The sequence below is a fragment of the Spinacia oleracea genome, chromosome 1, assembly GCF_020520425.1.
Source record: "Spinacia oleracea cultivar Varoflay chromosome 1, BTI_SOV_V1, whole genome shotgun sequence".
In the NCBI taxonomy this organism is placed as follows: Eukaryota; Viridiplantae; Streptophyta; class Magnoliopsida; order Caryophyllales; family Amaranthaceae; genus Spinacia; species Spinacia oleracea.
Genome location: NC_079487.1, coordinates 111,754,800 through 111,778,483, shown reverse-complemented (window position 1 = coordinate 111,778,483; position 23,684 = coordinate 111,754,800). Strand labels below are relative to the sequence as shown.

General features: G+C 35.4%; 3 protein-coding genes across 3 annotated transcripts; 1 reads left to right on the top strand and 2 right to left on the bottom strand.

Annotated features, from left to right (window-relative positions):
* Positions 1–3,823: 3,823 nt before the first annotated feature.
* LOC130466119 (uncharacterized) lies at positions 3,824–6,802 on the bottom strand. Its single transcript, XM_056834837.1, has 6 exons — positions 6,605–6,802; positions 6,405–6,512; positions 6,246–6,327; positions 6,061–6,162; positions 5,811–5,955; positions 3,824–4,232 (listed from the first exon to the last, which is right to left on the bottom strand). Exons 1-5 carry the CDS (start codon positions 6,739–6,741, stop codon positions 5,857–5,859), a joined length of 528 nt encoding a protein of 175 aa, XP_056690815.1. The 5' UTR covers positions 6,742–6,802; the 3' UTR covers positions 3,824–4,232; positions 5,811–5,856.
* A 5,538-nt stretch (positions 6,803–12,340) lies between these two features.
* Positions 12,341–17,140, top strand: LOC110805665 (probable sugar phosphate/phosphate translocator At3g11320). The gene is made up of 4 exons (XM_022011292.2): positions 12,341–13,256; positions 13,698–13,801; positions 13,955–14,183; positions 16,574–17,140. Exons 1-4 carry the CDS (start codon positions 12,816–12,818, stop codon positions 16,718–16,720), a joined length of 921 nt encoding a protein of 306 aa, XP_021866984.1. The 5' UTR covers positions 12,341–12,815; the 3' UTR covers positions 16,721–17,140.
* A 1,135-nt stretch (positions 17,141–18,275) lies between these two features.
* On the bottom strand, positions 18,276–20,964 carry LOC110805675 (proliferating cell nuclear antigen). Its single transcript, XM_022011303.2, has 4 exons — positions 20,495–20,964; positions 19,441–19,593; positions 19,238–19,335; positions 18,276–19,111 (listed from the first exon to the last, which is right to left on the bottom strand). The coding sequence occupies exons 1-4, from the start codon at positions 20,811–20,813 to the stop codon at positions 18,551–18,553; spliced, it is 1,131 nt and encodes a 376-aa protein (XP_021866995.1). The 5' UTR covers positions 20,814–20,964; the 3' UTR covers positions 18,276–18,550.
* Between the last annotated feature and the right edge of the window lie 2,720 nt (positions 20,965–23,684).

The window sequence follows — 23,684 nt, the reverse complement described above, 5'->3', positions numbered from 1 at the left end:
CACATATTCCAAGACGCGTAAAGAACTTCCAGGAACGTATGTGATATAAAACTAAGTTGTATACAATATAGTCAATAACATTATATTAATGTTCTTTAGTTATCGTTTTCGTCCCCTAATTAAGTCGTCGATATTATAATTATATAATTTGGAATCGAATGGACCGGACCCTAATTCCAACCCGCTATTGATTAACACGATCCGATAATACCTCAAACCGGTATGAAACTGAATCCTATGTAACCTGACTAGCTAAATCCTTTCCGGTCCAACCAGTTCTAGTCCGCTACTCGATTAATTTGATCCGATATAAACCCGACCCGATATTAGTCCGACTGAATATGAATCTGAACCCGTTATAGCCAGGCTAAACATGTTAACAATCCGTCATGTTCCATTCCGACCCGACTACTACTCGACCCGGTTACAACCCGATTTGAAATGAACCTGTGCATAAAAAGTCTGACCCGATCCGATTCGTTAAGTTTTACATCTGATCTGATCCGTTAGCCAAATGAATTCGTTCCAACTCGATCTATTTCAACTCGGATCCGATAAGTCTGTCCCAAATCAGACCCGCTGACCGATTTGACACCCCTAGCAATACTCCGTATATAAAAGTACGTGTAACGCAACGAATTGTACGAGTATTAAGCGCATCTTAATCGTCAAATCCAAACCTGAAATGATCTATGGGTCCGATAAAAATTATTGTGAAGTCCTATGATATTACATGAAAGGATCCCGTTAAAAAAAATGAAATGATGCGTTGAACCGATAACTACTCATGATTTCATTTTATTATTATCGGGTGATGGGTTAGATGAACCTTCGTCAGAATTCTACTTGATCCGTCTCTCGATCCATCAATCTTCCATTTAGCATCCGCTTTGATTCAGGTTTTCATCCATTTATCTGGATAGGATGGGTGATTACCCTTCGAGTTCGGATGAAATTATCAGTCCTAATTATATTGTTAACGCTATATTTCCTTAAAAAAAGAAAAAATTTCACCACCACCTTTGAAGTTCCTTATGGACTTATACTCCCTTCATTCCTAAATGATCTTCCTATTTGGTGTTTGTGGTGGAAAATAAGAAAATAGAATCTTGTAATGATTGGGTGTAAGAGTAATGATTGGGTGTAAGAGAAAATAATAAATAAATGAAGAAAAGTAATAAAGAAATGAAGGAAAGAGAAGATATTTTTATTAAAGTAATAAAAAATCATAAAAGTGGGGTTGGGTGGGTGAATGGGGAAATGTGAATGAATTAAATAAGGGATGGTGGGAAAATTTATGGTAAAAAATAATGTCCAAAAATAGAAACAGGAAGATCAAATAGGAACGACATTTATAGAAACAGGAAGATCAAAAAGGAATGGAGGGAGTAGTATAGTAATCAGAAATTGTTGCAATATGTTATTGAAAATCGGAAACTCTGTTGCAATAGGTTGCGGTTCAAGGTAAGGTACTTGTTATATTATAATACTAAAATGCCCGAAACCTATAATAATCTTGGGTTAAAAAAATAACCGAACTTTATGCATGGTATATGTTATTCTACACTAGGTTATCTGCTTTGGGTCTATTTTTTGGGCTATTCCACATTGGTCTGGAGAGTACTATATAAATTTTTTTAGATCATAACTTATTTGTATTATGTAATATGTACGAGTTCGGATCCTCTAGAATTTTAATAAAACTCTACAAGGTAGAGTTGTATCTAAACCATACATTTTAAAATCAATGGCTCATATTAGCGGGAAGGAGAATCAGGAAGTAGATATTGATGAGAATAAAATAGGGGGAATTTTGGAAAGATAATCTATGAGCCATTAATTTTTCATCAAATGGTTGATATTGCTCAAAATCTACCTTGTAGAGTTATTTTAGAACTCTAGAGGATCCAAAACCGTAATCTCTGTATTCTATTTTTACGTTATTTCCAATTTTTTTTACTTCCCTTATAACAAAATATTTGAGTATCTGTATCAAAAAGTTTACTTAGATTCAATCCCCAATTGCTCTTCACTCTTTGTTTGGATTCTTGTGAATTGTGAATTGTGAATTGTGAATTGTGAATTGTGAAAGTAGTTTAGATTCTTGTGAATTGTGAATTGTGAATTGTGAATTGTGAATTGTGTAGTATGAGTACCCACTATATGTATTCAATTATATCGAGACAATCAGTCAATCAGAGGTTGTGCTGGGCCAGGCCATTGTCAAATGAATTGGCTTGTACCCGTTTATAGGCCAACATTTAACACCCAAACTCGCGAAATTTGACCGGCTTGATTGGGTTGGCAGCCTAACAGGTTTATCACGACTCCGTAACATTTTAGAACTTAGATGGAATTGTAATACTTTTTTCGTTTTATAAATGTTGTACTACGTATCATCTTATTTTTTGTACTATTTATGCTAGAATTTTGTCCATTTTTTGTGATTTCTACTTAAGAAAAATTGTAGTCATATGAAATCTTGTTAGATTAGTATTGGCATATATTTTCCACATATAATTTTTTTTATAATTTTTACTTGTACATAATTCGAGAGTCAAAAAATGCGTTGAGAAACGCAAAGTCACCAATGATGCAATATTTAAGAAACAGATGAAGTATGTAAGTTCAAAAGAAAAGTTAATTCAAATAAGGAGTAAAAAAAGCTCGTATAGAATACCGTAATACAGAGTACTCCGTACTTATTTCGAGTATATTGTGTATTCCATATGTGTGATTTGCATGCCTGTTTCATCACTAATCACTAATTGCATGTTAGAATTACGTTACGGATCCAGATACTAGGTGTGAGGTAACATATTAACATCAGTCGTCATTTTTTATTCTTGTAAAAACATCATCAATGGACTATAAGAAACGTAGATGACAATATGACATATATTAACCGAAAGTGGACGTAACGTATATGATTCACAATGTCCATGTGCTCCTTATATTAAGTTTCTCTATCTTAAAAAAATTATGAAGTACATAATATCTGTAAAAAAAAAAAAAAATTCGATTATTTTATTTTTTTGTTTTAATTCTTATTTATCGATCTAATTTTATTATAGAAAATATGTAACTATTTTTTTTAATATCATTATGACATCATTTTCCGGTGATTTTTACCGGAAAATAATTTCGGGTTGTAATTTAAAATGGATGTATAAGTTTAAGGTTGTAATTGGCAAAAATAGAAATTTGAGGTTGTAATTGGCAAATAGATAACTTTATTAGGTTGTATTTGACAAATTTTCCTATAACATATTATACATATTTCATAAAAAGGTAGGAAAATCTTAATATTCTAATTTGTTTCCTTCTTTATATCGACTAACTTATTTATCTATTTTCATAGTAAAAATATTGCATTGATAGTAAAAATATTTTGATGACGCATAGCCTACGTGGCACCTATACGTACCAATTAAACTGCGACACGTAAGATTGCGACAACTAAATATTATCACAACTTGCGACCTTTATCATCACCCACTAGTGGAAAAAATACCTGTTGAGGGGGGCATTTTGGGTTTATTGAGGCGAACAAGGCCCGCTGCGACAGACGTAGCTTCAACAGCTCAGTGATCTGTTGAGGCGGGCTTTGTTCGCCTCAACAGGTGATCTGTTGTGGGGGGCTTTCAAAAGCCCGCCTCAAAAACCTCTACAGAAAGCGCGAAAATAAGGACCTGTTGAGGGGGGCATTTAAGAAGCCCGCCTCAACAGCCTCCTCTGTTGAGGCTCACTTCTTAAATGCCCCCCTCAACAGGTCCTTATTTTTGCGCCAAAAGTTCATATGTTGTTGAGGCGTACATTAAAAGCCCCCTTCAACAACATTAATTTTTTTTTTTCCAAATTCTTTTAAAATATAAAATAGGCGGCAATAACCACAACTAGATATATACTCCATTGAGTATTGAAACCTGTACCCAATCAACACCAAAATAGCAAAGGTATGAATCTGCTTATCTTTGATAAATAAATCATTACATTAACTTCATTTATATTAACCCAACAGAGCAAAGCGTATATATAGTACGTATGTTTACAATTTTTAAACACCTAGCTAGTCTAACAAATTACAACTAATATTAACAACTAAAGACAAAAGGCTAGAGAGCTAATCTAACAAATGTCTCTAATCCAGCCACTTAGGTCCCTTTAGATCATGCATTACAAACCTTAAGTAAGGTCGTGTTGACTTTCTTCCAATCGACTCGATCCCTAGCCTGCAAGTTGCATGGAAGGAAAATATATATGAGTACCAAAGTTTACACTCACGATATTGTCTTTACATTCCATTGAAGCATAAAATTAAAAGATATAGTAGCAGACTATAGAGATAATTAAGTACGTTGTTGACCTATAACGACCCAATGAGCCTTAAATGTGCATACGTAGATTAGAATGAGTTTTAGAAAGTTAAAGCTATGTATATTAGTAATGTAATAAGAATCAAATGAGTCCTTAGGTTCTTTAGTTCAAAGTTGGGAGCGGAAATGTCATTTTAGCTCTAAACATGACCTATAACGACATAATGAGCCTTAAATGTGCATAAATAGATTCGAATGAGTTTTAGAAAGTTAAAACTATGTATATTAGTCATGTAATAAGAATCAAATGAGTCCTTAGGTTTTTTAGTTCAAAGTTGGGAGCGGAAATGTCATTTTAGCTCTAAACATGACCTATAACGACCTAATGAGCCTTAAATGTGCATAAATAGATTCGAATGAGTTTTAGAAAGTTAAAACTATGTATATTAGTCATGTAATAAGAATCAAATGAGTCCTTAGGTTCTTTAGTTCAAAGTTGGGAGCGGAAATGTCATTTTAGCTCTAAACATGACCTATAACGACCTAATGAGCCTTAAATGTGCATAAATAGATTCGAATGAGTTTTAGAAAGTTAAAACTATGTATATTAGTCATGTAATAAGAATCAAATGAGTCCTTAGGTTCTTTAGTTCAAAGTTGGGAGCGGAAATGTCATTTTAGCTCTAAACATGACCTATAACGACCTAATGAGCCTTAAATGTGCATAAATAGATTCGAATGAGTTTTAGAAAGTTTTAACTATGCATATTAGACATGTAATAAGAATCAAATGAGTCCTTAGGTTCTTTAGTTCAAAGTTGGGAGCGGAAATGTCATTTTAGCTCTAAACATGACCTATAACGACCTAATGAGCCTTAAATGTGCATAAATAGATTCGAATGAGTTTTAGAAAGTTTTAACTATGCATATTAGACATGTAATAAGAATCAAATGAGTCCTTAGGTTCTTTAGTTCAAAGTTGGGAGCGGAAATGTCATTTTAGCTCTAAACATGACCTATAACGACCTAATGAGCCTTAAATGTGCATAAATAGATTCGAATGAGTTTTAGAAAGTTTTAACTATGCATATTAGACATGTAATAAGAATCAAATGAGTCCTTAGGTTCTTTAGTTCAGAGTTGGGAGCGGAAATGTCATTTTAGCTCTAAACATGACCTATAACGACCTAATGAGCCTTAAATGTGCATAAATAGATTCGAATGAGTTTTAGAAAGTTAAAACTATGCATATTAGACATGTAATAAGAATCAAATGAGTCCTTAGGTTTTTTAGTTCAAAGTTGGGAGCGGAAATGTCATTTTAGCTCTAAACAGAAGCAAACAGAGGAGAAACACACAGATGGAAGTGAAATTCTAAAGACCACCAGATCAGAATTCACATGCAACAGCAGCAAGACCAGCAGATTAGTATTCAAAGCAATAAATTAGCAAATCCAGCAGACTTGTAATTATGGAAAAATTAAAGAACTTTACCAAATCCATGAAGATATAAACGCTTCCATCTTTGTGTCTAAACAACCTAAGTAAATAAATACTCGGTTGTAAAAAACTTAGCCCATTGCTCACGAACCACATCTATTTCCTCATCGGTATAAGGCGCATTTCTTGGAGTGTAAGCCTGAAATAAGTAACATGATAAGTAATGCTACTTGTAAATTAAGAATTCTACTACGTAAAAGTACTAGTATTAGTAGTTCAACTAACATATGGTAAAAGAACGAACATTGTCTAACCGCTCATCAGTGTTATGGTGTAACGTGACTATTTCATGCATGAACTTCATAACGTAATAGCCACACTCGTGGGCGCCGACTTGTTGAGCACACTGATTTGGAGATAAATCATAAATTATATATCCAAGTAGTTACCCAAAAAAAAAAGTAAAGCTAATTAGTAAGCATGATATACCTTTACATGGAAGCCTTTCAACCCCTGCATAGTCGCTCTATTCGGACAAATCCCATCATTAAACTTGTACACTTGGTATGCCCTGGAAGTTGAGTAAAACTTCATGAATCTGATTCGGCACGAAAAGAAATAACTTAAAAAGAATTGAAAGTAACTTACAAACACAAGATTCCCCATGCACTATTTTCTCGGTTGGAACCTATCGCAGAGTCGAAAATATACGCACAACCTCTACGTAGGTCTAACACGTACAAAATCCAATGATTTCTGCATTATATATAAATGTTATTGCAACCTTATGCATGAAAATAACAATAACATAGCTATTTACCAAATATCGATCAATCTCTAACACTTACTCTTGATGGTATGGGATCAAAAACCACTTGGTAATGTTAGGATCACCCTTCTTCTCCTTTTCAATTTCAGCATTGAAAACTACTTTCAAATACATTGATGCAGCCTGAGGGTTGGCCTTGATTCTAGAGCTTGACATTGCCTCGGGACAAACAAACCCAATCTGAGAGTTGTCAAATGCAAAGGTGTGTTCGTGGAATAAACACCTACAAAGTAAATGTATAATGCAAAAATTTCAAAAACTATTATAGTTGACAAAACCAAAAACAAAAATTTCAAAGGTTATGTGCACTGATCTGCACAGCTCAGATCAGAACTGTGCAGATCAGTGCACAGAACTGGTCAGTTATGATCAGTTCTGTGCACTGATCTGCACAGCTCAGATCAGAACTGTGCAGATCAGTGCACAGAACTGGTCAGTTCTGATCAGTTCTGTGCACTGATCTGCACAGCTCAGTTCAGAACTGTGCAGATCAGTGCACAGAACTGGTCAGTTCTGATCAGTTCTGTGCATTGATCTGCACAGTTCAGATCAGAACTGTGCAGATCAGTGCACAGAACTGGTCAGTTCTGATCAGTTCTATGCATTGATCTGCACAGTTCTGATCTGAGCTGTGCAGATCAGTGCGTAGAACTGGTGAGTTATGATTTTTTTTTTGGGTTGTTTTTTTAGGTGAGGTTTGATTTGGGATTGTTTTGCATGTTAGGTGTAATACCATAAGGCCATTATTTTAGGTATAGCTTTGTAAATGGCCAATTGTAGCATTTTGCCCAGAACTGTGCAGTTATGTGCACTGATCTGCACAGCTCAGATCAGAACTGTGCAGATCAGTGCACAGAACTGGTCAGTTCTGATCAGTTCTGTGCACTGATCTGCACAGCTCAGATCAGAACTGTGCAGATCAGTGCACAAAACTGGTCAGTTCTGATCAGTTCTGTGCATTGATCTGCACAGCTCAGATCAGAACTGTGCAGATCAGTGCACAGAACTGGTCAGTTCTGATCAGTTCTGTGCATTGATCTGCACAGTTCTGATCTGAGCTGTGCAGATCAGTGCGTAGAACTGGTGAGTTAAAAAAAACTAAGATTTGGTTTTAAGTCCAAACCTTGGTCTGATGGCTGATTCTTCTATTGCAAAATGAGGAATAGATGGATATAAGGAAGACAGGGTTGAATAGCTTGGTCTGAAGTTCCTCGAGAACTGGCACCAAGAAGCATAAAACAGAACATCTACACAGTCCTGATTGAGGTTGTACACCAAATGCAGCGCTTTTTGCAATGATGCTTCATCTCCCTTGAAAATTAGAAGTAAGCAAATGCTATTAGATTTAGTTGAAAAGTAACAGAAAGGAAAAAGCTCCACATAAAATAACATAGCTATAGAATCTCCTAATTTGGTTATTAAAGTCCTTTCTTAAGTTAAATATCAAACCACAGTTTGTTTCCATGCAACAGGATGGATAACTGAATGAGCCCCTATGCATGCAACTATGCAAGAGTTAAGCTACAAGCACCTGGCACTACTCATACTCAGCCATAGTCAAAAGCCTTGTAAGTAGAACTAGTTAATATGAGACTGGTCCTCGGCAAAGGAAGAGGCACGGAGGTTTGCTGCGGACTGTGCATACATTTTCAAATTTTGACAGGTGCTCGACGACCTGGCTTGATTAAATTTTTAACCAAGAAACAAAAAAAGACTAAAAAAATCTCTAGGGGGGCAGACTAGTTTTTTTCACACCGTTAACATAATACTTGCAATAAAGAAGTGTTTACAATCTGCGTTATTATCAGATACTGTAGCAGGCTATATCAGGTACACCAGCTGGTTGCATCAGGTACACCAGCTGGTTGAGCTGCTGCGAGCCCAAACCACAGACCGATAAATCCAACCTTGACCGAAAATGCCATAACAACTAGTACAGGCAATGCAACCAAGTAGAAGGTGACAAAGTTTATTGTTGCACCTATTTTAGTCCTTGTTGAACCTGTCAAAGCCCCACAGGCAGTTGTCTATGGACAGTTTCCGATCTCACAAAACCCCAGAATAGGAACTCAACAATAGCAAGAGCAATATTGTAGCATAATAAAAATGGAACTAAAAGAACTTGAAAATCAAAGCAGCAGCAACAACAGTCTCCACTGTCATACATCAGAATATTGTAGATAAGCGTGTACAAAAAACATCACAATATACTATAGTGAATACATCAAGCTATGGTAATTTTAGAGCCTATAAAGCTACAATCCAATATCAACGATTAGTTTACATCATTAATAAACTATCAATATTACAATGAACACATGAGTATATTTTATGCAGACATATTTTCAACAGATTCATATCGATTCGCTCCACTTAAAAGTTCAAACACTTCATTTCATCTGCATACTTTGGATCGAGCTACTCACATAGCTTACATAAACCATCACCATAAAAGAGACCTTCATCATTTAGACACAAAACCCATATCACTAACTTCTATTTTGTAACTGAACTAGAAAAATTTAACCTAACATCTATTTTGTAACTGAACTAGAAAAACCACAAATATCAAACCCTAATTTGTAAATTCATCCAATATTGAAACATTAGCCTAAATTCTCTGCATAATCAACTCATTATGCTCAACTAATTGAAGAGAAACTGAATTTTAAGACCAAGCAAAACAAGAATCAATTATAACCTAACCTTGATATATTGCGGCACTGTGTGAAACAGAGTCAACCGAGATAGGGAAGACGACGGTGGGGAAACTCTCCTTCAGATGGTGGTGGTGGAGCCGCGCGGTGAGGAAGGTGGTGGTGGTGGTTATGGTGGTGGTGGAGTCGCGCGGTGAAGAGAAGAGATGTGAAGAGAAGAGAAGTGAAGAGAAGAGAAGCTTATCGATCTGTACGTTTGGCGGTGGTTTTATTTTTTTAAAATTTAATGTAGCCTATTGAGGCGGGCAATTAAAAGCCCCCTTCAACAGATAGACCCTATTGAGGCGGGCAATTAAAAGCCCCCTTCAACAGCTTCTATCTATTGAGGCGGGCAAGTAAAGCCCCCTTCAACAGCTTCTGTAGAAGCGAACACTAAAAAAGCCCGCCTCAACAGAATAGTAAAATATTTGACCCGCGTTGACTAAGTAGCTATTGAGGCGCGCTTATGTATGCCCCCCTCAACAAGGGGGCTACAACAGGGGTTTTTTCCACTAGTGACCCTATTTCTAGATCATATACCTAAACCACTTTATCAATTTAATCTAAGGTTGTGTTTTATTCACCTGCTTTTCACTTATATTTATGAACTTAACTAAATTTATCCGAGCTTATTATAACGTATCAAAACTTATTGTAGATATGAATTGTCGAAAATCTCGCAACATGCGATCTTTAAGTCGTATCACAATGATGACATGACGTGTTTATGTGTCATGATTTAAATTAGAAACTAAAATATTTAACTTATATAACCTATTATACATGTTTCAAAAAAAAGGTAGGAAAATCATAATATTCTAATTTGTTTCATTGTTTATATATATCGAATACGTTATTTACATATTTTCATAATAAAAAGATTGCATTGATAGTAAAAATATTTTGATGATGCATAGCCTATGTGGCGCCTATATGTACCAATTAAACTCTGACGCGTAAGATTGCGACAACTAAATATTGTCGCAACTTACGACCTTTATCATCACCCATGAATTGTATATAGGTCATCATTTTTCCCCGAACGTATCGTATCCGAATTTATTTTTTGCCGAAATACGTGAAAATAAGTTGAAGTAAACATGACTTGAATCAAGAAATTTGGTTGATCAATGAGGAAAATCTTGAAGAATTCAAAACTAAATTACCTTTTTATACTTGTAAAGTGCATATGACATTGAGTGGATGTTCATCTTCATTCACATGATTATAGCAAACAATAAGGTAAGTAAAACATCACTAAAGCAAAAACTTAGTTGTAAACCCACATGGTAGTAGACCCATAAATAGATAGTGGGAGAATACTTGAAAATTAAAAAAAGGACGATTTTTTTTTTTTTATTACAAGTCATGGTATATGTTCAATATTACTACAATTTGTTAATTTTCCACATTTGTTTGTTTAATTTGTTTTGTTGAGGTTTGACGGCTATTTTTCTTGTTTGTTTATTGAATGAATAATAATATAATTCCGATTTGAAGACAACTTTGAACATTATGTTGACATGTCTAGCTATTAAGAACTTAAGATCATTGACACGGTCAAATTATATTTGGCTGATCATGGTAGAAGACTATAAGTTCCTCCATCCTCGTTTTACGCACCCAAAAACGAAATTAATCAAACAAACAAATTACAATTCCTTAAATAATACTATTTGCTTGTTGGTTCAGTGGTGATTGAAGCTGAACTGGTCGGGAGGACCCCGTGTTCGATCACCCACAACAACAACTGGAAGAAGACTGGAACACATCTACTCAAAACTTGCCTCGAATTTGTATTAACCCTAAGGGTGAATCGGGTGATACACCCAAAAAAAAAAAAAATCTTATTAATATGTTCAAGTATTTTATTTCTAATTTGTGCTCTACACATTTTAGAAAAATATGTATTGTGTATGATAATTTATAATTATTGTTTATTGTTTATCGTTTATTATGAGTATTTATTATTTATTAATTATTATTTACTATTTACTTTAGTTCCATCCAATCCAGTTCGGTTTAGTAAAATTGCATTCAGTTCAGTTCAACCAAAAGAAGCTCAGAAGAACAGAGCTTTAGGGTGAGTTCACCCCTATTGAGTGGAGTCTTAAACAGAGTCTAGAGTCAGACTCTTGGGGTAATGTGATAAAAGATTACAATAAGTTTGAAGGTGAGTTTGAATATCCAAGATTCACTCAAAACTCACTTTAAACTCTATTTTTTTTTTCTCCACACAATAAAATTATATCACATCATCATACTTTATCCTATTTAAATATCTTTTTTAGGAGCTTAGTTGAGTCTGAGACGAGTCTGGGGATATGTGTAAAATAGGAAAAGTCTTGTGTGATTCTAAATAATTAAGAAAAAAGTAAAAGTTAGTGGAAAATTGATGTGGTAGATTCTGAAGATTGAAGTTGAGTCTGAGGATAAACTTACCCAGAGCCGTCTCCAACAATTTGGAGGCCCTGTGCTAAATACAGATATTGGGCCCTTATAAAAAAAAACATACTTATTATATTAATATTGTTTTATTTATACAAAATATAGAGTCAAATTAATAATATGGTTTAACGTTTTATGTGCGAGGGTTTGAGAAAATTGATGAAAAAGGTTTGATGGACATGAAAAAACAAAAAAGAAAGGGGCGGGCAAAGAATCGAACCTTGGTCTCAACTATTACATTTATTAGTCCTTACCAACTGGGACAAAGATTACATAATGCATAACAAAGCAGCTGTTAAATATATAATATTTGTTTTTGGGGATTTAACCAACATAATTTTTTTGGGGCCCCAAAATTTGGTGGCCCGGTGTTGTAGGTCTAGCTAGACCTCCCTTTAGCCGGCCATATAGGGTTATACCACCAAATCACCCCTAGGCTACCCCCAATCTCATATCACACACAAATTAAACTTCCCTATCTCAAAGGGTTGGTATTTTTCAATTCTCATCACCATTATTCCCAAAAATTAAAAAGGTAGATTAATTGAGTAAAAGACAAAATAAATACAAGAAGTATAACCCGAAAACGACTACTCTATTAAATTTATTTTTCTCTTTAATTAATACTCGTACGTCGTAAAAACGACCGACGACCCTTCCATAGTTCCATCCATCCCATCCGCCATTGCCAATATCTGCAAATCCCCTCTCCTCTCCCTCCTCCCCTACACACACCCAACGCGTTTTCACCTCCGCACTTTCTCTCTCCTCACATTTCATTCCCTCAACCTAAAATTCGTCGTCTTCTCCAAAAGCTACCGAATCCTCCATTTTCAATTCTCTCTCCTCTTCTCTGTATCACGGGTTTCCGATTCATTAATGTGATCCGTACAATCACCGCAATTATACTCTCTGATTTGGTTTCTGGAATTTTTCGATTTCCTCAAAAAATGTCAGATCTCTAGCGAAAATTTGAAGATCGAATCAATTTCCAATTTCTAGGGTTTTGTATCTGTTCGTCGTTTTTTTTCACCTCAGTTCAAACCTAATTAAGGTTTCAAATTAGGGTAAATTAAATTGACGGAGATGAAGACGACGAGCAGATTCTTCACAATAGGGCTGGTGACAGCATGGTACTCATCAAACATTGGGGTATTATTGCTGAACAAGTATTTGTTAAGCAATTACGGGTTCAAGTACCCGATCTTTCTTACCATGTGTCATATGACTGCTTGTTCATTGCTAAGCTACATTGCTATAGCTTGGCTAAAGATGGTACCGATGCAAACTATCCGATCGCGGGTTCAATTCTTCAAGATCGCAGCTCTTAGTCTTATTTTCTGTGCTTCTGTTGTTAGTGGCAACATTTCGCTGAAATATCTTCCTGTTTCGTTTAATCAAGCAATTGGTGCGACCACGCCGTTTTTCACTGCCGTTTTTGCCTATCTTATTACGTTTAAGAGGGAGGCTTGGCTTACATATGCCACCCTTATTCCTGTTGTTACTGGTGTTGTTATTGCTAGTGGGGTAATTACTTCTTCAACTTCAATTTCATTTTTTAATTGTGAATTGTTTAATTTTTATTGGTGTAGGAATTGTGAAATTTTGGTTTCGGAAATTTTCCTGTAAAGATTGGTGCTTTAGTTTAAATGTGAAAATAGAGGAAAGTTGATGAAATTGTCAAGTTATGGGTCACCGTAGTACTAGCTAATTGATGTTTATGGGCTAAATTTTAACTCAAAGGAGGCGCTGGATTTAGCTGTAGTAGTGAACTAGCTGAATTTGAAGGTATCTGGTGACATTAACTGCCGATGTTACGAAACTTTTAGTTGGCGGAGTTTGGAGGAAATTTTTGGTTATTGAATTTGTCCTTCAATGGTTAGATGTTCTAATTGCTGTTTGCAGATGCCGATTTAGATATGTTTAAGTTGTATTTTTAGTGCTAATTTATGTGGTTGACTATTGTAGGGTGAACCGAGTTTCCACCTTTTCGGGTTTTTAATGTGTGTAGCTGCAACGGCTGCTAGGGCTCTTAAATCAGTGGTTCAGGGTATTTTGCTGTCCTCTGAAGGGTAATGATCATTTCCTTTTTCATTGTCTTGTACTCTGTAGTATTCTATAGCATGTCATTTGAATCGTAGTTGGTGAGTTGCTCATTTGCTCCACGTTTGTAATTGTATGTTCTGTTGATGGGAGACTGACTAGAACTTAATATGCTTGCTCAGGGAGAAGCTCAATTCTATGAACCTCCTCCTTTATATGGCTCCAATAGCCGTTGTTTTCCTTCTTCCTGCAACACTGTTCATGGAAGAAAATGTGGTTGGCATCACTCTGGCACTTGCAAGGGAAGACGTCAAGATTGTCTGGTATCTGATTTTCAATTCTTCGTTGGCGTACTTTGTGAATCTGACCAACTTCCTGGTCACCAAACATACCAGTGCTTTGACTCTTCAGGTATGCAAATGACCTTTTCCTACCCTTGTTTGATAGGGATGTTGTTATGTGGAATGTGTGTATTTGCTACAGTATTGTCCTATGGGGTTATGGAGTTGTATTGTTCTTTGTTACTTGATTATGAAATTCCGTAATGAATTCCGTGATTGAGAATCTATCATATACACAGTCTGGTGAATTCCCCCTTAATGATTTCTGAAATCTATTTGCTGGAGACCCGAAATTACAGTATCCAAACATTGATCCTCACAGTTTGAGCCTGGAGTAGTTTTATTTGTGTGATATTAGATGTGGGATCTTGTATCACACAGTGTTTTCTGTTCTTTGTGTAAGCAGTTGTTTTATTGTATCTGAGCTATTAAAGAATTGTGTGTCTGATTAGCAATTGTGATCTGTACATGATAGTTTGGGATTTTTTCCCTTTATAATGGGTAATGACAAAACTTATATAGCGTATTAGATTTGAGAAGATGTTCATTATTGGAGGTGCAAGCCTTTTTGTATAGACGTATAGTTCTTGTGAGTACGTGGCTAATTATGATTCAAAAAGTTTGCAATTAAGAGTTCTCCTTCTTGGATGTTATCGATGATGTCACAGCAACAAACAGTAACAGCAACCACACTATTTGAACTTTTGGTGTTTTTACTACTTAGCTTGTATATTCATTAGTTAGGGGTTAAAAAAAAATGTTGCAAGTTTGTATGTTGTAAAGGGTCAAATATTTGCATTGCTGGAAATCCCATTTCACTCAGCAGTTGAAGAATCTCTTTCTGTGCATAATTGCTAATTTTGAAGCTTTATAGTTTGTTCCTTTATCCAGAACATGTCATCAGTTGTAGCTGGATTTAGTATTACTGTTGGACCATCAGTTTGCTTCTTCGGGTCCTATACTCCTATTGCTGATATATCCTGAACTCCTGAAGTCACTGTTAAGATGATGTGGATGAAAATGATCTGAATTAAGGGATCTATTTGAAATGAAGTTGAAATGAACCTTATCATAGATGTAGTTGAAATGAACCTTATCATAGATCAAGTAATCCAGCCAGGAAGGTCCGATCTTATGAGGAATTTACCTGTTTGAATTTTGTTTTATCAAGTCAAGCTAAAGCTTCTCTCAGACTCTCACAATAGAGTCACACAGAAGCGTCCCCTTTTATTTAATTGTTTATTCTCTGTTACAATGAAAAGTTTGTAGGAGAGGGAGACTTTGAAAATGAGATACTTTGGAATAAAAGGTAGTGACTGATAAAGATGCTTAGCTAATTTCTCTACTTATTTGTCCGTAGCTTTCAGTAATGCTCATGAATATGAGAGAGGTGTCTGTACTGCTAGTATTTTTTATCATCCTCGCCTTTTTACTTTCACCAAGCAGTTAAGTGAGAATAGTTTGTTATAAGCGGGAGTCTCTATTCTGCAAGTTAACAAATCAAAGCCTGGAAGTTAACGTTGATAAGTTCACTGCAACATTTCTAAAATGAAGTTATGTTGCTGATACAAGGACTACTGAAATTTGGTCCATTGTGGCTTATTTTTCTGCTTTGCTAAAACTAAAATGGTACTTCATATTATACCAGTAACCAGTGCATCTTACAGATCTATATCCATGTGATGTATTGTGGACCACTAGATCTGTGGTCTATGAATGCTTGCCTTTCTTTCTTTCATTTATTGGTTAGCGGCGTTGGCCATTTAGAAAACTCTACCCTTCTATTAAAATATAATATTTTTAGCGGATAATAGGTTATTACATTACATTATCAGGTGTGGGCCTGTGGGGAGGCTCCTTGAGTCATTGACAGTTAAGTCAATCTCTAAGCTTGTTTTGAGATTTCGATTTTGTGAATTGATGCATACAAGGCTCCAATTGCAGTGTACTAGTTTTAGTAGTTGGGACTTGGAAGTGGGAGGAGGAGCTAAGAAGATATTTTTAGTAGCTGACTGCCCATTTAATTTGCTTGTATGTTCTTAGCAGTATTGTGATTCCGATGTTACTGTGGCAGCTCATTTATCGGTGATTTGTTGTATTTGAAAGTCATGTTTTCGTAAGTTTCTCTGCTACTCATTGTCTGCACACCTGTTTTGAGCTTGGAAACAGAGAACTTCCTTGACCTCTTAAATCCGTGTCATCCATAAAATATCTTGTTCTTGTGAAATGCATAAATGTATAAATGTCTTTAGTTAACTTAAGTTCAGAATCTCAGAGGCTTCTGGCAACTGCTGTTATGCTTGCGGGTGATAATGTATTTGCACTTTAACATTCTGCTCTGTCAACCATCCCCAAGGCACCCAATTTGATTCGATGCTGACTGTTTATGTCTACAATTTCTTTCCCTGTCATTGACTATAACACCACAGCTCAATAATAGTATTTTGTTTATTATACCAGGTGCTTGGAAATGCAAAGGGTGCAGTTGCTGTTGTCGTCTCAATTTTGATCTTTAAAAACCCTGTCTCAATTACTGGGATGCTCGGTTACTCACTCACTGTCCTTGGGGTCATACTTTACAGTGAGGCCAAGAAAAGAAGTAAATGATCTGAGTTGAGATAAATGATAGGAAATAGTTTTGCTCTTTTTATTCCTACCTCTGAGGCACAGCATCAACATGTCATGAAGAAAAGGATTGACAGTACACAAGATATCAGAGCCACAGGTTCTTCAATTTATATATCAGATTTTCCCCTGTAAGTCTTTGGGGATGGGTTTTTGGTTGCACCATCAACACCACAAATGAGTAAGTAAACTAAATATATAGGGGTTAAAAAGAAAAGGGAAAAGCCATAAGCAATTGCTGTTTCTTTATTCTTGTTAAATTGGTATATTGGGGTCCGAGGGGGGAATATTTTGTATTCTTTTAGCAAAAAGGTTGTAGAATTGCATTTTCTATACAGTTTGTCCTTTTAACAGTTCGAAATTGAGTAATTAATGAAAGACATTCATCGGTTAAGATTTTTCCTTGTGTTTGCAATCTTATATTATCTCCTATAATGTGCTGGTATTTCTGCAATTCAGGAGTATAAACCTGGACTATTTTGTTTTCTTGTAAAAAGGTTGTTGAGTTGCATCCATTGTCCAGATCTTCAGGTTCAGGGTATCTGGTAACTTGGTTCACGGTTGTTCCCTCGGATCCCTAGCTTCCCCGCTCCTTAGCTTGTTAGTTTTTTGGTTCTCAGGTTCAGATGAGATTGGAGTTTCATTAACCCTTATCTGCTTGATATTGGAGTTTGGATCCTTCCATCAATGTAAAGTTTTTTTTAAAGATACCCAATCAAAATGAAGTCATTCATCAAATAATTTTGATTTAAGCAATGAAAGATTTACCCAAAGTTCGCCATCTTGCATTTTCTTTCATGGGATATGCCAGGGTAACTATACATTTCTTCGGAGTACTTATTTTACACGATTTGGTCATTCCATCACACCATTTCTCGGACTTCTACCGTAGCTTCCATTGGTTTGAACCTCCAGTCTGTTTAACATAATACTTTCAAAATCACAATAACATATAGTGAATAAAACCAGTATTTGCATATGATTAAGCCATGCCAACTTGATTCTAATGAGACTGGACAACTTTGAGCTGCTTTTAATTAACTGTCAAAATTGGTCAAAGCTTGAGTCAAGCTCAACTTAAGCCCTTGATTAACTGATTCCACTTCCCTTTGCAGATTATCCCTACAATTATGTTTGTGGAGGACTTGATCCTTCACTTAAAAGGCAAGGGAAGTTCTCACTGAGTACTTCACATTAAGAAAAGGTGCACAATTTCGAGTTAATCAATTACCAACCGAACTCAAAACAGCAAAACCCTTGAATTCTTTGGGGAAAAAATGGAGAAGATACGCGCTCATTATAAGGTTTAGGTTAATATCTCTTCTAATCTTACAGGTGCTCGTATATCGTTTGCTTAATTCATGTCTTAAGACTGGTTAAAAAGACAATGCTTTGACTGTTTCAGCAAGAATGCACTCTCTGTCTTTGGTAACGGTCTAGCAGACACCTAACCTGATTTAGGCTAGGAGAGCAAAAATCTAATCTATAGTTTTATCTAAATCAAAATCGAAATCAGAACAAGGAAAACATAAATGAGTAAAACTAAAGGGAAAACTCATTGAATCCAGAACACCCTTCTGCACCAATTCCTTGTTTGTTCATTGCATTGAGCAACTACAAAAGTGAAGGTTACTCTTGAAAGAAAGCCCTAAATTACTATTACCCAACTACCCGATTTACATCAAAATGGTTTCAGACCAAAAATAATCAAATCAAATGCCAAAATGGTCATGGAAACCTAGCCGACTAGATAAAACACTGCCCAAATCTCTAACACTAGTATGAACATGTTATGTTTCAGTGATTGTTTGCTCAAGTAGAGTCCTCTACTTCCATAACCTCAACTTCTGACTTTGGTTGTGTTGCCTCTGTCGTAGGCTTTGTCTCAGCTTCAGAATCAGTTTCCATCTTAAAGTCTTTCTCCATAGCTAATTCCGATTTCAATGGCTTTTTCTCCACTTTAAGCTTCACATCAGCTCCATTTTCAGTTTCCATCTTAACCTGGGAATCCTCAACAATTTCATCTTCAGTGCCATTTTCTTCCTTGGTGCCCGTTATAGCAAGAGGCACAACTTCTTGAGCCTCCTGATGGACCTCGGGTTTAGCATGATTTTCTTCTCGGGCCTCAGTTCTAGGCCTGGTTTCAGGCTGAAGGTTGGTCTCTAGATCCTCTTCTTCAATCTTGGGAGCCAGGTAGTACCTGATGTGGCCCATTTCAGCAATCTTGTATTCCACAACCACAGGCATATCCGAGGATAAGCTAATAGTCACTTGGCTGGACAAAGATGTTGCTTTGGTGAATGTAGTGATATACTTGAGAGCAAATGTCAAAACAACTGGTTCCTTCATCTCAATAATAGTGGCCTCCTCTGGCTGCCACATTACCAAAAATAAAACAAAATTATGAGTTCTCATAAGCAAGACTGCTATAATCATCCAAAACATTGTAATTTCTGCAAATTGGAGTAACTTTTGTAGATGCAGTGAGAAAGAACAAACCTTCTCTGTTGATGAATTCTGTCTGCAGGTAATGTTCCCAGATCCAATGTCACCTTTGGTGGAAAAAGTCACACCTTGCTTTGACACAGCAATAGTAACTGCACCAATAAGTGGATCAAGTTAGCTTATCTTCCTCTTTTTAGAAGAATGGTAGTGAGTGGAAACACCATTAGTTATATACATAAGCAATTAGCCCATCTTACCAGTATCACCGATGGTGGAAAGACTTGTACATATGCTACCAAACTCTGTTGATGGCATTCGAACAATTGCTTCATATTCGGCATCTGGGATCCCAAGGTGATCACTGTCAATGTCCATCAGTTTCATCTCAATATCTGATATCTTATCTTGTGCTGCACATTAGACAGGCAGCAGCAATGAGTAAGAAAGCATACTACTTTAATGTATATCGCAGAAAGTCATAGAATAGTCCTATTCATCAAAAGCTCAAAGAGGACCACTGTACATAGATATAAAACTTGAACATTCATCACATTGCCAGCAAATGTTCATCACACATTCTACTTGAATCGCATGCATAAGGAGTACACTTCGTATAAAGTATCATATTGTTAAGGTAACACAATGACAAACAAGCAACCAAATGCAGACATAGATTAAGATACAAACAACTGGAACCCATTCCAACATTAAGTGCTCTGTAACTATTTTGAACAATGAATTGATTGAACAAGGAATAACTGGAATTGCAACTGTTTGGACTAAGCAAACAAAATCAGAGATGATTAACCCCCAAAAGCAATAAACTTCCAACAGAAGATCATCAGGTGGTTATGTGACTACTAACTACCAAAGCAGAAAACTTGAATCCAATATTCACTCCATGTTTATAACGTGAAATCTAACAAACAACCAATTTAATGTATCACTCTCTTTGCATCATAGAATCTAAATCAATCAGATAGACAAAAAACATTCCACATTGGCCAACTCCAAATGATGAATGCAAAACCCTATTCTGGCATAATTAATTGACAAACATTACTGCAAGATATCCTGATTCCAAATGCCAAAACACAACCCACCAAAACCCTAAATCAATTTCACATTCACAAAACCCTAAATCAATTTCACATTCACAAAACCCTAAATTAAATTCCCATTTTACAAAACCCTAAATCAATTTCCCATTGCCCAAAACCCTAAATCAATTTCCCATTTCTAAAACCCTATTCTATTTAAGCCAAAACAGAAACAATTAAACCAAAAATGTAATATAAAGGAAATACTTACAGGGGCTCTCGAACATGAAAGTGACAGTGTCGGTGCCGTCATCAGCCTTGATGGTAATAATATCATCATTAGAGGCGCATTTAAGCATCTTAGCCATGTTAGCAATGCTCATACCCATGGAGAAGGTCCGGTCACATCGGAAATGCTCGAACCCCTCGGACCGCAGGAGGAGGGCGACAAGAGCAACATGACTGGAATCCATGGCTTGCAGAGAGAATCCGGTGGAAGAGCAATCAAAATTGGCGTCATTGACAAGATCTTTAATGGCGTCAATCACCCTTTTCAATAAGCTCCCCTGTACCAGCCTTAATTCAAACATTGTTTCTGAGTTGTTCTTGAGGGAGTGAAGAGAGAGAAGGAGAGCAAATTGTGGGGAAGTAGGGAAGTGGTAGGAAGACTGGGAACCCTGTCTCTGTAGTGCGAGCTCTATTTATGAGGAAGAAAGGAGTGGGGTGAAATGGCGGGAAATGGTTCCCGCCAAAATTGGGACCATACTATAGTTAATAACGGCGTCGTATAAGGTAATTTTTAATTCTTCAAATGTAAAATCCTAAAAATAATGCATGTATGCAACAAGAAATATAAAGCACCAATTCTTAATTACACACGGACATACAGACAATAAATACAAAAGGTCTTGCGCGCACAAGGTGCACAATAAATTTATTGTACACCAATATAACTTTTACTCATTTTCTTGTAACTTTAACCTAGTTTTGATTAACTTTTATATTAGTAAAAAAAGTTGATAGATAAACATTTTAAAGGGTTATATGATTAATTTTATACATTATTAGAAATTTTGAAGAAATAAGTTTTATTAAAAATGAAAAAAAATTCACTAAAAAATAGATAACTTTTACATATATAAGCTTGACTTTTAAGCAATTTGAGTTAACTTTTACTCTAATGTACAATATTTATTGTACAACCTTTGTAAATAAGAATTTGTGCAATCAATATGGTAAGATGAATGTAAAATTACCTGTTATAAGTAAAATTTAATTACTTTTTAGTACTCTATTTATGTTTTCTTTGATAAAAAAACCCCTTTAAAATTGTCCATATTGTTTTTTTGGTGCGAATGAGCCACAAGGGCAATATAAATTACAAATGGGGGTAGGGGGATTCGAACCTGAGACCTATTGTACACAGGCTCTCAGTTTTAACCACTAGGCCAAGACATCATTCATAAAATTGCCCATATTGTAGAAAGATAATCATGTAATTATTTTAAAAGTTCATCCATAAAAAATACTTCTTAACATAAAAATGTCAAAAGTCGGGTAAAAATTACACCAATGTATAACAAATACGTATTGAAAACCTAATGTTTGCGAAACTGTTGAATATAGAGTGTCACTTCAATAAACATACTTAAAAGTCAAAACCACAAGCTTCGTATTATATTATCTCGGTATCTTCGCAAAACGGTATTTTTTTTATGAAGAGTGATCGATTTTCTTTCTATGCAATTGGGCGATCTGGCTTTGTCAAAGCGAGGGATGGGGGAATACACAAGATCTTTAAGTAAAGTAATTGAATTGATTGACTGGTGGATAGATGCTCGAAAGAGTTCGAAGAACGAATAGATCTTGTAGGATTCTCAAGAAGTTGTTCGATTTCTTCCGAAAGCAGATGAATAATCATCTGCTTCTCACGTGTCGTGAATAGCCGAGGCACCCGAAAATAATACGTTTTTGTTACCGCGGGATATATTGGCAGCTGCGGATCATTTGATTGGAATGAAATTTGGAATGGGTACACTTGATGATATGAATCATTTGAAACATAAACGTATTAGGTCTGTCGCAGATCTCGTTTCGGTTGTGGACTTCTGAACCTGTGTACTCCGTACTAAGGAGTACTCCCTTGTATTTTAAAAAAATATACACTTGACCGACATCTAGTTTTAGGAGAGTGAGTTGAATTTATTAAAGTAAGATGAAAGTGGGGTAGTGGGTGAATAATTTATTATAGCAAAAAGATGATGTGAGTGAGTGTGGGACCACAACAAAGAGAGAAATATTAATATAATTGGAAGTGGGTACCAAAACATGTCAAAAAAAAGGTGTATCTCTTTTTAAAATATGGCCGTTTAAGAAAAGTGTATCTATTTTTAAAATACGGAGGGAGTACTATTTTGCATTTGCAGTTACATATCCGTAAATTTGTTTTTTTAAAAAAATTTGGTAATTGAAACTTATGTAAGTTAGATTTAATTTATTTTAACTATCAATATTAAACCCTAAAAATAACAAAAGGTCTTGCGCGCACAAGGTGTACAATAAATTTATTGTACACCAAGATAATTTTAACCCTTTTTTTTTATAACTTTAACCTAGTTTTGATTAACTTTTATATTAGTAAAAAAATTGATAGATAAATATTTAAAGGGTTAAATGATTAATTTTATACATTATTAGTGATTTTGAAGAAATAAGTTTTACTAAAATGAAAAACTTTATCACTTAAAAATAGATAACTTTCACATATATAAGCTTAACTTTTAAGCATTATGACTTAACTTTTATTCCGGTGTACAATATTTATTGTACACCCATTGTAAATAAGAATTTGTGAAAAACGAATGTATTTGCTACAGAGTACATAAGACCCAAGTCACCCAACAAATCACCGAACCGATGGTAATCTCCTGTTATTAGAATAATTATGGAGCTAACTATTTTAGTTGGTAAAACTCTTAACCTCAATATCCTAGCCTTTTAGTGCTCCTTTACGAGCTACGCCTAGTCAGTCTCCATGATTAGCGAGTAAAACATATTAAGGAGTATTTTCGTTAATAAATTGTCAAAATATACAATTTATGTATTTAAATATACAATCTCTTTTTATATTAAAATTATTATTTTTTTTAAAATATCAAATATAATGTACATTGTAAATTTTTAGGTTGTATATTTTTCATTATAATTACGAATTTACGAGAATGTCAATTGATATGCCAATTTAAGGCTAATTACCAAATGCAAAGTTTCTCTCTTCCCCAACCAGTCAACTCCTCTCTTGATAAAATCTATCGCCAATTTTTCTGGAACAAGGACCCCTCTTCCAAGGCCCCTAACCTTATAGGAAGGGACAAAATTTGTAAACCCGGATGTCTAAGAGCTAGGCCTTGGATTTAGAAGAGCAGGCATAAATAATAAGGCCATGCAAATGAAGCTTTTTT

Excerpts from the sequence above, each read along its gene's own strand:
- LOC130466119 (XM_056834837.1), bottom strand. The coding sequence starts at position 6,741 with ATGTCAAGCTCTAGAATCAAGGCCAACCCTCAGGCTGCATCAATGTAT. Across the intron at positions 6,513-6,604 it reads TTGATCCCATACCATCAAGA|AAATCATTGGATTTTGTACG; the intron begins GTAAGTGTTAGA and ends TATATAATGCAG. Across the intron at positions 5,956-6,060 it reads CTGATGAGCGGTTAGACAAT|GCTTACACTCCAAGAAATGC; the intron begins GTTCGTTCTTTT and ends TACTTATTTCAG.
- LOC110805665 (XM_022011292.2), top strand. The coding sequence starts at position 12,816 with ATGAAGACGACGAGCAGATTCTTCACAATAGGGCTGGTGACAGCATGG. Across the intron at positions 13,257-13,697 it reads GTGTTGTTATTGCTAGTGGG|GGTGAACCGAGTTTCCACCT; the intron begins GTAATTACTTCT and ends TGACTATTGTAG. Across the intron at positions 13,802-13,954 it reads ATTTTGCTGTCCTCTGAAGG|GGAGAAGCTCAATTCTATGA; the intron begins GTAATGATCATT and ends ATGCTTGCTCAG.
- LOC110805675 (XM_022011303.2), bottom strand. The coding sequence starts at position 20,813 with ATGTTTGAATTAAGGCTGGTACAGGGGAGCTTATTGAAAAGGGTGATT. Across the intron at positions 19,336-19,440 it reads TTCCACCATCGGTGATACTG|TTACTATTGCTGTGTCAAAG; the intron begins GTAAGATGGGCT and ends TTATTGGTGCAG. Across the intron at positions 19,112-19,237 it reads AGAATTCATCAACAGAGAAG|CCAGAGGAGGCCACTATTAT; the intron begins GTTTGTTCTTTC and ends GTAATGTGGCAG.